At 33.2% G+C, this 14,874-nt stretch overlaps 1 protein-coding gene across 50 annotated transcripts in view; it reads left to right on the top strand.

Annotated features, from left to right (window-relative positions):
• Rims2 (regulating synaptic membrane exocytosis 2) overlaps positions 1-14,874 on the top strand; it is a 385,455-nt gene that overhangs the window by 253,465 nt on the left and 117,116 nt on the right. Inside the window, exon 25 of one of the 50 annotated variants that reach the window (XM_090339238.1) lies at positions 6,835-6,924. The exons of the other annotated variants lie outside the window; for them this stretch is intronic. Within the exon in view, the coding sequence (XP_090195364.1) occupies positions 6,835-6,924 (90 nt within the window). The remainder of the gene's footprint in view (positions 1-6,834; positions 6,925-14,874) is intronic. 50 annotated transcript variants of the gene reach the window in all.

The following is a 14,874-nucleotide window of genomic DNA, read 5'->3' on the forward strand; positions in this document are numbered from 1 at the left end:
GTCAGATAAAATAGCCAGTAATCAATATATTTTTCTCTGTCTTCATCTTTTTATAGTAATACTTACAATGGACTAGGCAAGATCTAATTATAATTAAAAGTAATTTAAAATTTTTATGTTCCACTATTATTATTTTTTTTTTGCCGGTCCTAAGCTTAAGCTCAGGGCCTGAGCACTGTCCTTGGACTTTCTCAAGGCTAGAGCTCTACCACTTGAGCCTCAGCACCACTTCTGCCTTTTTTTTAATGTATATGGTACCAAGGAATCAAACCCGGTCTTCGTGCATGCTAGGCAAGCACTCTAGCACTAGGCCAAATTCCCGGCCCCCACTATTATTAATAAAAGTACTAAAATATGATTTTTAAAGGTGAAAATATTGTAAAAATTTGAAAAAAATTATGTCAAATATAAAACTTGAGTTTTTTATAAAACAATCAAAATTTAACTGTCTTGTTAACATTTCCTTCAATGTTTATAATCCTTATATAAAGTTGGTGTTCATAGTTTTTGCTTAATTCTGATAAAGAAAATTTTGATATGTAGTAAATATAGATCAGTGAGCTAAAAGAGAAAAATATTTCTTCCTAAGTGTTCAGTTATTAGATGCAAAGCATTTTAATTACTCTTAATGCTGTTTTGTATTCAAGTGAATTTTACTATGTTAAGATACTATGTTTAATGAAGTTATTAGTTTTAAAACGTTTCCTAACATTCTCACTTTTTACTTCCTTTGTTTCTTGATCTTTACTTGCCTAGAATACTGTCACACCATTTACTTTTAGATGGTTCTGTTTTCTTGTTATTTCTATTGATCTTGTATGCAAATATTCATGTTGGTAATGCTTAGGGAAACCCAGTTCTTATATTCATTCCAAACTTACATTTTATCAAACATGAAAATATAAATATTCTTGGAGCTGGTTCACATACAAATCTTAATGGGAAGTAAGTGAGAGGAGGGAGGAGGGAGATGCTGAAAGATGTAGTAGAGTAATAGATACCTTGGAAGATGACAACAATAAATTCTGTGGAGATAATTATAAACTTACTTTAAAAAATAACTTAGTATATTAAATTGCTTAGAGAACAATACTTTCCACAAGGTGTTAGCTATTGTCATTACAATTTCTTAGTGCTGTTGCTGTAACTTTGTATTTTTAGTATAATCTGAAAGCATGCATTTTAGACTTAAATCTGGTCATAATCCATATTTGAACCAATTATTTAGTATGTGTATAACTTATAAGTTTTGTTTAGAAATTAGTATCCTTGGTGTTGATCAGCTAGCTAAGATAGCAATAAATAATTGAAGTTAATAAGATTGGATGGAAGCATAAACTATTTCATAATATGTTAGAATGTTTATGGAATTAATTTATGCAAATTAAATATGTATGTAAAAGTAACTGTACAAAGACTTACAAAACTTTTCTCCAAGTCAGAGAACTCTTCAATCTACTGGGTCTTTTCAATTTTTATATCTACAATTTATTTCAAATCCAAGAGTTTTTTACCCTTTTCAAGTTTTTAATTTTTCTGGGTCCATAACCCTATAAGGTGGTTTCTTTACCTCCATTCCCAGTGTTACTATTCTGAGCCTGGGCACTTTCCCTGAGCTTCGTTTTTCTCAAGGCTAGCACTGTACCCCTTGAGCCACAGTGTCACTTCTGGTTTTTTTCTGAATAGTTTACAGGAAAATAGAGTCCCTTGGAGTTCTTGCCTGTTCTGGCTTTGATGTATGCGTACCTGTCTCCTGAGCAGCTAGAATTCCAGGCATGCGCCATGGGCACCTAGGTCCAATAAGGATTTTAACCAAAAATTATTATTTTAGAACATGTTGATGATAAAGCTTGATATCTCAAATAGCATCGTTTCCAAACCTTTGCTTATCTTGTTATTGTTGTCAGAAGTGCTTTGTTTGAAAAAGTTAGATGCAATAGTTTGGCTATCAATGATTAGTTTACTGTCAGAATTTTGTAGAAAACCCTGCTTACTACCTGTTAGTAATTCATATAATTAAAGATGGAATGGAAAAATGAAAGGAAACATTTTAATGATGTATAGTTGCATATATTATTTCAAATATTGATGACCTTTTAAATAAGAAACAAAGGATGGATGAGAATGGAAGAAAGAGGAATACAAAAGGAAGGAGAAAGGAAGATAGGAAAGAAAAAGGGGAAAAGAGGAAAGGAAGGGGAAGCAAAAACTAACAAACAAAACAGGTTACAAAGACATGGAAAAACAGTAAAGTAACTTTGGTAGTCATTGTAATGGATGGTTGCTCTGTAAACATTCTGAGGAGTAGATCATATTTAGGCTGATTAGTTATAGATATGGCTGGGAGTTTGGCCTAGTGGTAGCATGCTTGTCTAGCATGCACAAAGACCAGGGTTTGATTCCTTAGTAGCACATACATAGAAAGGCCAGAAGTGGTGCTGTGGCTCAAGTGGTAAAGCACTGACCTTGAGGAAAGCCCAAGAACAGTGATCAGACCCTGAGTTCAGTCCCTAGGACTGGCAAAAAAAAAAAAAAAAAAAAAGCCATGTGTGGAATCAAAGACTTAGCAGAGAGCCACTTCATAGAATTCAACTTCATGTTGAATTATTGTGGGGCATGAGACATTGTAGAGAAGTTGCCAACAAATACTGCTCTTTAAATCAAACAGCTCTTTACTTCTAACTGGTAAAACTAACTGATGAACAGATCGGTTCTGTGTTTACTCGATACTGTATGTTAAAGCATCCAGAGATATTGTATAAAAATAATCTTTTTAATATGTGACTCTGTTCCCTTTAAGTCATAGTTCTAATATAGAAATGATAAAGTCTAGTTGCGTGATAAAGATTAGATGGCATACAGTTTCTTTGTATTCTTATGTATTTCTTAAATGTCTCAACAAAAATCACCTCATAGCTGCCTTTATGAATATAATGATTCTTTGAATTACCTAATACTTGTTAAGTCAATATCAAGTTTTCTCATTTACAAATATGGGATAAATGTAATTATTGATTGGAAATTTCAACTCTTAAAAAATTTTCCTAAAGATATTTTAATTGTATGCTCATTTAATTAAGAAACTTTTTTTCTTTTCTTTTTTTTTTTTTTTGCCAGTCCTGGGGCTTGAACTCAGGCCTGGGCACCGTCCTTAGACATTTTTTGCTCAAGGCTAGTGCTCTGACACTTGAGCCACAGCACCACTTACAGCTTTTTCCGAGTATGTGGTACCGAGTAATCAAACCCAGGTCTTCATACATGCTAGGTGAGCACTCTGCCACTAGGCTATGCGCCCAGCTAAGAAACTTACTTTTTCTTCTTTTTGCCAGTCCTGGGCTTGAGCTCAGGGCCTGAGCCCTGTCCTTGGACTTTCTCAAGGCTAGAGCTCTACCACTTGAGCCTCAGCACCACTTCCAGCTTTCTGCTATGCATGTGGTACCAGGGAATCGAACCCTGCATGCTAGGCAAGCACTCTACCACTAGGCCCAACTCCCGGCCCCGAAACTTACTTTTTAACAACTAAATATTTAAAGAAAAAATTTCTTGCTGTTTTCAATTCATTAAGATTTTGACATATGTTGGTTATACATTTTTCACTCTCTCTTATTTATTCCATTTCTTCTTGAAATAATTCCAACAAATTGCATTATTTACTTTTCATATATGCATATATATGTATATATATATACATGAGAGATAGAGTTCAGTTTCAGTCTCCTGCTGGTAGATTGCCTGTTTTTGCAGTACATTTGTTGAAAAAGCTGCTTTTTCTCCAGTGCATATTTTTGGCTTCTTTGTCAAAAATCAGATGGCTACATCTGTGTGATGTTATTTTTGTGTCTCCTGCTCCTTTGGTCTTCCTGTCTGTTTTTGTGCCAGTACCATGTTGATTTTATGTGACTCTGCAGTATAAATTGAAGTCTGGTACCATGATACCTCCAGCATTTCTGTTTTTAATGAAGAGTTTAATAATAGGTACATGTGTGGTGCCAACTGTGAACTCTCAGTACCTTCATTTCATCACCTGTGTATGTAGTTGCTTTTCCACTAATTATAATTTTACTAATAAATCTAGAATTAAAATAATCAAGAGATACTCTGTAAGTTAGATCTGGAAAAAGAAACAAATTTTTCAGCTTTCTCAGTCAGAGAACTTACAAATTTAAAGTCATTATTTAATAGTGGCAACATTCTGGCTCAAGTCTAATGGTGTATCAATTACCTCCTCTATCAGTTTATCTTTAACTATGGTATCAAAATGGTGTTTAAAATTTAAATGTTACATTTACATTTTTTCCTCCACTCTACAGAAGACACTGTCAGTCAACATATTTTTAAATAAAATAGCTTATGCCTTTACACAATCTCATTTCAAATATAGCATATTGTCTACTTTTTTGAAACATAAAAAAGTTATGAGATGGTGCAAAGTGAATTTGTAGAAATGATAACTATGGCACTTGATTTTAGGCACTTGATGTTTATTGGAAAATAACCAAAAAGACAATCTTTCAGTATCAACAAATTCTTTTTATTAATGAGTTTATTTTTTCTCCAATATTGAAAAACTAGTCTGTTGTTTCTTATTTTACTACAGAATACATTTTCCAATTAGCAGATGGCTCCAACATCCTTTTTTTTATTAAAGAATTTCTTAACATTGACCTTTACATCATATTTCAAATGTCATGTTTAGCAAGCAAGTATTCCAGAAGGGAATCTCTATATAAAATCACTGGCACATAGATTTTAGAACATAATTAAAATTAAGCTTATGGTTTGTATTTCATAGATACATATTAAGTATACGTAATAATACATTATTATTTCTATAGAGTATATAGCCCATTTTTAGGTCTATGTAGTTATGTTTATATCTCTAAGATCTAACATTCTTACAAAAGGAGACAATTGGAATCCTGGAATCTATTAGACAATTTGTACAATGCTTTAAGATGTTTAGAATTTCGGGGCTGGGAGTTTGGCCTAGTGGTACAGTGCTTGCCTAGCATGCACGAAGAACCGGGTTCGATTCCTCGGTACCACATACATAGCAAAACGCCAGAAGTGGTGCTGAGGCTCAAGTGGTAAAGTGCTAGCCTTGAGAAAGTCCAAGGACAGTGCTCAGACCCTGAGCCCAAGCCCAGGACTGGCAAAAAAAAAAAAAGATGTTTAGAATTTCTTTTTCCATTACAAGTTGATTATTGTGGACCATCTATATCCATATTGTTCATAATATTCAAATTCTATATTCTATCTTTGTCAGATAATTACTAAGTGAAGAATCAAGACTTAAATTATATATCTGATAATATTATTTCTAAACAGTAAGATTATTTCCTTTCAGTACATAGTTTATTGTAGACCGGAATGAATTACATTATCAATAACATTTATTTGAGGTTTAATAATTGGAAAATATAATCAATCCTATTAACGCTATAAAACAGTTTGAAAGTCACATCTTTGAAGCTGCAGTGCAGTGTTTATATTTTTGACAGTGGTTTTATATAACCACATATATGTTTTAGCATTATAAAATACTCAAGCATTCTAACACTTATGATCAAATGTGGATAAGGTACCAGAGTCTAATACATGGCATAGCTAAGCACTGTGAGATTAAAATGTGTATAGTCTGTAATGAATACTTGTCTTATAGTTAGCTTTAGGAACATGAATGAAGGTAAAGGCAAGTGACAAAATATATGGTTATGGGAACAAGATTAAATGATCAATAGTGAATCTCTCTAATACAATACCTATGAGGAGCCGTATGTTTACTCCTCACTTTTTCATCTCCATTACCATTTTAACCTAGTTTTCTGTTACTTTCTGCTTTGTTCACTGTGCTCTAGCTGCAGTGATCTTTACACTTTTCCAGAACATGTCAGATGCACCCTCAGAATATATTCGCTTGCATGTTTCTACCTGAAAGACATAACTACTTTACTTTCTTATTTCTTTTTTTACTCAGAAGTTGCTTTTATAGAAATGACTCCTAGCTGGGCGTAGTGGCTCAAGGCTGTAATCCTAGCTACTCAGGAGGCTGAGATCTGAGGATCAAGGTTCAAAGCCGGCCCAGGCACAAAATGACCTGAGAGTCTTATCACCAATTAACCTCCAGAAAATGGGAAGTGGGGCGTGGCTCAAGGGGTAGGGCAGTAGCCTTGAGCTGAAGAGTTCAGGGACAGTGCCCAGGCCAAGTTCAAGCCCCATGACCCATAAAAATAAAAGAAAGAATCATAGACAAAAGTACATGTCATATGTCATATTCAGTACTAATTTGTCACTTCTAAATAATATATCTTACTGTATCAAGGTTTCTATGCAACTATTTTCATGAGTTTTTTCAATTATAAAGTACTAAGTATATTAGAAAATAACTTGTTTTTCTTACATACTGAAATTTTTAGTTTCATATATATGCAGAATTTTTCTATAATTACATATAAACATTTAATTTTATCACATAAAACATACTTAGTGAAATTTATATTTTTAAAATAAAAGTAGTGTTATAACAATATTAAGAAGTGCCTATTATTTGTGAAGTCATTTTAATTATCATTAGGTATTATTTTCTCCATGCTTTGGGCTTATTAATTTATCTAAAAACACATTTTCAAGTATGAAATACTGAGGGCTTTAGATTTTGAAATAATGAAATGGAATAATATTCCATTTTTATATTTAAAATATACTGCATATTACATAGTATGTGCAAAAATTTAGGATAAACACCCAAAGAAAAATACTCTTCAATTTCAGAATTAATTTTTCACAGTAATGGTTATGACAAGGTCTGATTATTGTTTTCTTGATTTATACTAGAAGTTACATGGGAAGACCAGCAGAAAAAGGTGAATGGTACAATAAGTGATGATAAACCATTGCCGAAAAAGAAACACCAATCTGAGCCAGGTTTGTCAGGGTTTGGAAACCAAATAAAAGCATGAGACTATGAATTTTGCATTTCATGCTTTGTAATACGTGTGTCCTTATACCTCATTTTTCTCGTTTTGGTGTGAACTTTATGTGTGGATCTCATGTCAGTTTGAGTGGCAAATATTTTAAGATTTATTGGTTAAAATAACTATATAGACTTGGGAAAGACAAAATTGTTTCACTCTAAATTAGTACAAATGAGTTATCTGCTTTACCAATATTTGATTGTACCTTAATGAATGGATACTTAATTTCCTAAAAAGCATTATATAAACTTCAACATAGTATTTAAAGTTTATCTTTATAGTCCATTCCTATATATAAGCTACAACTATTATTATGATATTCATACCGGACATAATGATAATGATTTATATATAATCTCTGGAGCCCCCAAATACTACCAATGACAAAAAGAATGGATGGTATAGTTTATGAATTCAGTTATATCTTCTTGAAATAATTAATTCTAACAATAAATTGAAATTGAGTGCTTTTATTTTTCTCACTTTCTTCTTTTTTTCGGGGGGGATGTGATTAAGTAGACTGAAAAGCCTTTTCTTTCTTGGAAAGAAGGTAAAAAGAGAAATGACAACAGGCAGACACCTATCAACTGAATAATCAGTATTTCTTTTAATTAATAATTAGATGAGAGTATATTACATTTTTGGTTCTTATAATTCATTTGAGGGGCTGGGAATGTGGTTTAGTGGGAGAGTGCCTAACAGATATGGGGCCCTGGATTCCATTCCTTGGTACCATATAAACAAAAATTAAAATAAACAAAAATTAAAACTATTCAGTTAACACTTTAATATTTGAATTAACAGTCTTTAAAGTGGTACAAATTATTTGTATGCAAAGACGAGAAGTGTGGCCTAGTGGTAAGGTGCTTGCCTAGCATGTAGGAAGCCCTGGGTTCGGTACCACATACACAGCAAAAGCCGGAGTATTGCTGTGATTCCAAGTGGTAGAGCACTAGCCTTGAGAAAGCTCAAGGACAGTGCCCAAGCCCTGAGTTCAAGACCCAAGACAGGCAATAAACAAATAAGTAAACAAATAACAAACAAAATGGCTTAGATTATTTGTATGCAATGACTCATTTCATTTTAGAGCTCTAAGATGTGTATTTTAGAATGCACTGGGATTGTAGCTCAATCTTGTAATTCTAGCTACTGAGAAGATGAAGATCAGCATTGTAGTTTAAGGCCATCCTGGGCAAAAAATTGGTGAGATTCAGTTTCAGCCAATGAGTGGGCATAGTGGCACATAATTATTATCTCAGCCATATGAGAAAATCATGACTCAAGAGTATTCCATTCCAGTTTGGCATGAACAAAAAGCAGAAAGCGCTGGTGGAATTGCTCAAGTGGTAGAGTCTGACTAGCATGTACAAAGCTCTGAGTCCATGCATATCTGTGTGTCTTAGTACATATATGTATATATACATGTATACATTATGTATGCCAATGTGCAAATTTACTTGTTATTAATAAGTATTTATTGCCATCTTGTGTACCAGAGATTGTACTTGATAATAAATTATTAGAATAGACAAGAAAGACAAAATGACTATTCTCATGAATTATATGCATAGCAAAATATATATTAAAATAATTACATTAATTATTAAGCTATTAAATTGTGATAAGTGCTATTAAGTAAAAGAAAGTACTTTAAGAAAATTTGCCACATAACATAGTAAGTCTAAAAAGTAAAGAAAGATAGCCAAGCCCAAATAATTGTCTGAATTTAGTAAGACATTACATATTGAATATTTAATAAATAAGGCCGGGAGTTTGGCCTAGTGGTAGAGTGCTTGCCTAGCATACATGTATGTACCACATACATAGATTTTAAAAAAGCTGGAAGTGGTGCTGAGGCTTAAGTGGTAGAGCTCGAGCCTTGAGAAAGTCCAAGGACAGTGCTCAGACCCTGAGCTCAAGCCCAGGACTGGCAAAAAATGTATGTATGTATGTATGTATGTATGTATGTATGTATGTATGTATGTATGTATGTATATAATAAACTAGAATATGCTAAGAGTTCAAGTATTTTTGGGCTGGGAATGTTTTGCTTAGTAGTAAAGTGCTTGCCTAGCATGCATGAAGCCCTGGGTTTAATTCCTCAGTACCACATATACAGAAAAAGCTGAAGTGGTGCTGTGGCTCAAGTTGTAGAGCACTAGCCTTGAGCAAAGGAAACTCAGGGCTAGTGCCTAAGTCCTGAGTCCATGCCCCAGAACTGATTTAAAAGAGGGGGGGGGGGTGAGAACTCAAATGTTTTCATAATTGGAAGAAAAATGTTACTTTAAATCTTCACTTAATCTATTTTTAAATCCATGTGCTGGTGGCTGACATATATAATCTTAATTATTCAGGATGCTGAGAACAGAGGATCTGTTCAAAGCCAGCTTAGGCAGTAAAGTCAATGAAACTCAATGAGACTCGTCTCTAATTAACTACCGAAAAGCCAGAAATGATGCTGTGACTCAAAGTGGAAGAGGACGAGCCTTAAGCAAAAGATTTCAGGAATAGTGACTAAGCCTTGAGTTCAACTCTAGGGAGTTCAAACTCCCTCCAGGGGCGGGAGTTTAGCCTAGTGGTAGAGTGCTTGCCTAGCATGCAGGAAGACCCAGGTTCAATTTCACGGTACCACATACATTAAAAAAAAGCCAGAAATGGTGCTGTGGCTCAAGTGGTAGAGCGCTAACCTTGAGAAAGCCCAAAGACAGTGTCCAGGCCCTGAATTCAAGACCTGGGGGTGACAAAAAAAAAAGAAAAGAAAGAAAGAGAATAATAATAGTCTTTTAAAAATCATGATTATCTTAAAAAATAATGATTATCTTACTATATTTAGCCAGATTTTAAAAGTAAAAAGTGTAAAATTACTGATGTGGGTTATGATTTATGTAAAATGTGATAATGCAAAAATAGTATAAAATTAAACTTGCTATGCGTATCTTCCAAACTAAAACTTTGCTCTGTAGTAGGGTACTTTCCTTTTATGAGCAAGTTTCTAGGCTAGATACTTAGCATTGCACATAAATGAGATCTTTCCTTGCTATATTATGTGATACTGCTCATGATCATAAACTACTATTTGTTTTCTGTGCCATACTTAATAAATGAACATGTCTGTGGCCATACATTTATACATTTGTGTATTAAAATCATGAAACAGTGCAATACTTAGCTAACAATTTAAATCATACAAGTGAAATTTTTTTGAAAATTTCAGTTACTTTCGTTGTAAAAAGGAAGCACCACATAACCAAGCCATTGAGAATAGGCTTATGTTGATGAGCGCCTGCCCCCTCAATGCTCTGAACACCTTTGGGCCCACACCTTCCCTTACTTTTCTGAATTTTGTGGCATATACAATGAATTCTTAACTACATTCTCCCTCCCTCCTGTTCATCTACACAGTGAAAATTTTTAAAGATCGATTTTAAATAGTTTTAGTTTATGCTCACATTTACTATTTATACTGTATATTTTCACATGCATCATATGATATAGAATCATTTAGACCTTTTCTGTTTTACCTATGCATGTAGTAAGGGAAAATTAATTTATTTGTAGTCCCTTCATAACATAATTTAAATCATTTATAGAATTTTATGTTTCAGAAATTGTTCCTGTATACTTTGAAAATTGATTCTCAAATTCAAATCATAAATATCACAAGGAAGTATACAATATGTTGAGACAATAAAATAAATGTTAAATGTTAGGGGGTACATAAATTTTTTTGTTCCTGAGAAGAATATGTAATCAATATTTGTAATGATTAAAACTCTGACTTCATAAAAAGAGAAGGAAATTATCAGATATCATATGGAGCTGGTTATGCTTAAATACCATGTTTGTGACCTAAACTTTTCTCAGAAGACTTTGTCTAGAATTATTTATTTTGTATAGACAATTCATTGCAGTCTATTCTAAGCAATACTTTATATTATAATTTTTATACACTAAAAAAATCTGTTCAATCACTTCTAGTTTTAAAGGTTCCTTATTGGGCATTTATTCTTGTAAATTTGTGGTACTAGAAAGTTTCCAAAGGCTTGAACAAAAACCTGACATGTAAAATTGAAGATGTAACAATAACATATGTTGTTTTCCTTTTTGACTGCTGTTCTGTGAATGTCTATGCATGAATATGATGTAACTTTTACCTGTTTCTAGAAGTGTACTATTAATAAAAGTAGCACTTACTTTTTTTTTCTTGCTTTAAACATAAGACTAAAAATTGAAAGAGTAATCTGCATGGCGTGTTCTAAACAGTTAAATGGATATTAAACATGGAGTAGTATCTTCTTTTTTTAAGAAACATCCTAATATCTCTGACACAGGATATCCTAAGATGTTGTCAGCAAACAAAGGTAGCTCACTTTAGTCTCTAACTGATAGCTTCATAGATATAGATCCTTGAGAAATATAATGCCATTTTGTCATATTATTCCCCTTGGTGTGAGCCTAAAATATAAACAAATGCTTCATGTAGTTTTAAACTACATGAAGTTTTAGTCTTATCTTTTTCATGTAGAATGTAGATTAGATTTTGTTTGGATCATAAAGTTAATAAAACATTTTTAATGTAAATAAAGCCTTCATAAGTATATATAGTCTTTATCTTTTATATGCTGATTCTAACAAACAGTACTACTAAAATTTTTTTTGAAGTACCCAATTTTATTGTTTTGCTCTGTGAATTTATCTGTTCTTCTCTTAAGTAGCACTGTCTATGAGAAAAAGCATTTCTGCATAATATTTTAGCCTCAGTTTTTACTTATGCTGAAAAAGTTGACTAGGATGCAATGAATGTTTTGAAACTAATGTAATTTCATAAATTTTTCAAAATAAGACTCGGGAAAACTACAATTAAACTTAAATCATTCTTGGAAATAAAATCTTAAATTCTGTTGTGTTCAATGGTTGATGATATTCATAAGAGTACTATAAACCTTTATTTTTTATTTTGTAATACATTTTTTCCAGTATATATTTTCTGTGTATTTGGAAAAATATGGAATTGATTTCAATAGTTGAATTGTAATTACTCTGAAGTTATAACAATGTTCTTATATTGCTATATATTCCTTAAAAAACAGATGTGGTACTCATGCCTATAACCCTAGCTACTCAGGAGGCTGAGGTCTGAGGATCATGGTTCAAAGCCAGCCCAGGCACAAAGAACCTGAGACTCCAAATAACCTCTAGAAAACCGGAAGTGGGACTTGGCTCAAGGGTAGGGCAGTAGCCCAGGGACTATGCCCAGGCCCAGGAGAAGGGTGGTAGCCTTGAGCTGAAGAACTCAGGGACAGTGCCCAGGTTGACAGCCCCATGACCCTCCCACACACAGCAGCACAAAACCAAGGGGGGTGGCTTTTTTTTCTCTGCTTTTGATTTTGGACAAAATCAATGAAATACTTTGTTGTGGTATCATAGGATTATGTGATCCTTTATAAATGGAAAATATTCAAAGCAACAATTTTTATTTAACATATTAACTTGTTCATAAAGCCCTAGTTTTAAAGTAGTTAAGTTTTAGCTAGTATTTATTTTTGTATTATTGACTTTCCAATATTATATTCTTTAGGGAATTTATCATCATGGTGATGTGAGTGATTTTTGTTTGTTCTACTTTTGAAATTATGTTTTATGAAGTTTATCTTAGGTAAAATGAATGTTTAATGAAATATTTCATTAATTGACTTTAGACATTAAATTTTTTGTTGAATGTTTTCAACATTTTATTCTTATTCTTAGTACCTTGCTATTTTATCAAAGTAAAGAATTTTAGTCTAAAGCAATATTCTAAATTATTCTTCTTATGTGATGTTAATGTAATTCATTAGTTCTGGAAAAATGAATCAATTATATTCTTAGTTATTATTAGGCTTTTTAAATCATTTCTCAGTCTAATCTACATTCTACATGAAGAACAATGTAAGACCAACTACAATTAGATATATTTTTAATAGGGTAAATGTTTTTAAGACAACAATCAACTTGTATTACCTGTAATTAAAGCTATGGCCACTCTCAGAAGTAAATACAGTCATCCATTTGTGTCCCAAAGGCCTAGTCCCAAGACCTCACACCGGCACTAAAATCTAATGATGTTTTCTTTGGCCTGCTTTCCTCCCTCCCTCCTTCCCTCCCTCCCTCCCTCCCTCTCTTCTTCCTACACTGAGGTCCTTCTGCTAAGTAGGTATTTGTATAGGTTTCTATTTTTAAAACAATTTCTTCCAAGGAAGGAAGGAAGGAAAGAGATAGGAAGGGAGGAAGGAAAGAAGGAAGAAAGGAAGGAAGGAAGGAAGGAAGGAAGGAGGGAAAGAAAGAAAGATAGGGAAGGGAAGGACAGGAGGGAGAAAGGGAAGAAGAAAAGAAAGAAAGGGTGAAGGGAGGCAGAAGATTGCAGAGAGAAAGGAAGGGAGAGGAGTGGGCAAAGGACCTAAAAGTCAGTGAGCTAAGATACATTTAATATAAACTTTAAAAACTTGCAGGGCTGGGAGTTTGGCCTAGTGGTAGAGTGCTTGCCTAAAATGCACGAAGACCTGGGTTCCATTCCTTGGTACCACGCACATAGTAAAGCTTGGAATTGGTGCTGTGACTGAAGAGGTAGCTCTAGCCATGAGAAAACCCACCAACAGTTCTCAGGCCCTGAGTTCAGTCCCCAGAACAAGCAACAACAAGAAATAAAGTAAAATAACAACAACAAAAAAGCAAAACAAAACAAAACAAAAAGTGGGCATCTGTTTCTTTGTATCAGGAACATTTGAACACAAAATTATGCTAACTCAAATATGTTTACATTTAATAATGGGACTAAGTATATGCCTGTTAATAAATGATGATAAGTGGTAATATCTTTAAAATAGATATCACACAACCTTGCTGAAAATTACATTCATGGATATGAGGCTCTAAGTGTTTTCTTTAAGGAAAATTGATTATAGATTATCAATTCAGTTTGAATTTAAGGGGAAATGTAGTTAAAAAATAGTGAGTAAAGAAAAGTTCTGTCATGTTTACATGTCAACTGACATTATAACCATTTTTCATTGAAGGTATATGCTTATGTGATGACTATATATAGGCCAGGAGTGTGGCCTAGTGGTAGAGTGCTTGCCTAGCATGTAGGAAGGCCTGGATTGAATTCCTTGGTACTACATACACAGAAAAAACTGGAAGTGGTGCTTGACTCAAGTGGTAGTGTGCTAGCCTTGAGAAAACTTAAGGACAGTGCCCAGGCCCTGACTTCAAGCCACAGGACTGGCGAAAAGAAAAATAATAGCAATAATAATGACTACATATACATACTATATAGTCCTTAGTAGGATTTTATCTTAAACATCAAATACTGACAGTTTAAGAGAATATAGGTATTTTTTTCTTGATTAAAAATCAACTCATTTTGCAGGATACAACTTGATAGTACCTTTAATTTTCTACAATTTCTTGAAGAATACTGCTGAAGTGGTACTTGAAAAAGAGTTTATGTGTTTTAAAAAAGTGCTTGGAAATTATGATATTTCATAAATTCATGTATAAAGTAATTTATTTCATACAATGTAATGACTGTCAACAACAGAGAGCTCTGAGCATTCTCTTCACAATGTCTATGTGTTTAATAAATCTAAAACAAAGATAAAACCAAAATAATGGCAGTATTGAGCACCGAACAGCAAATGTTACTATTCTTACTCCCTTTGGGGGATTTTTAAATTGTCTTTATCTAATGAACAAAGAGAATTGTGTTTAAGTGAAGAGTCTCGGTTTTTGATTGTACGGGTTCTGGTAACTGGTTCCAAGAAAGAAGAGTTCTCTTTCAAATTGTCACTAACACCAAAAAATACAATATTTGACTGTGTCATACTGGTGATCAAAGGAAAGGTAGAGAGAAGGAAATGATAGA

This window comes from Megascapheus bottae, chromosome 9, assembly GCF_031878675.1.
Source record: "Megascapheus bottae isolate mThoBot1 chromosome 9, mThoBot2.hap1, whole genome shotgun sequence".
In the NCBI taxonomy this organism is placed as follows: domain Eukaryota; kingdom Metazoa; phylum Chordata; class Mammalia; order Rodentia; family Geomyidae; genus Megascapheus; species Megascapheus bottae.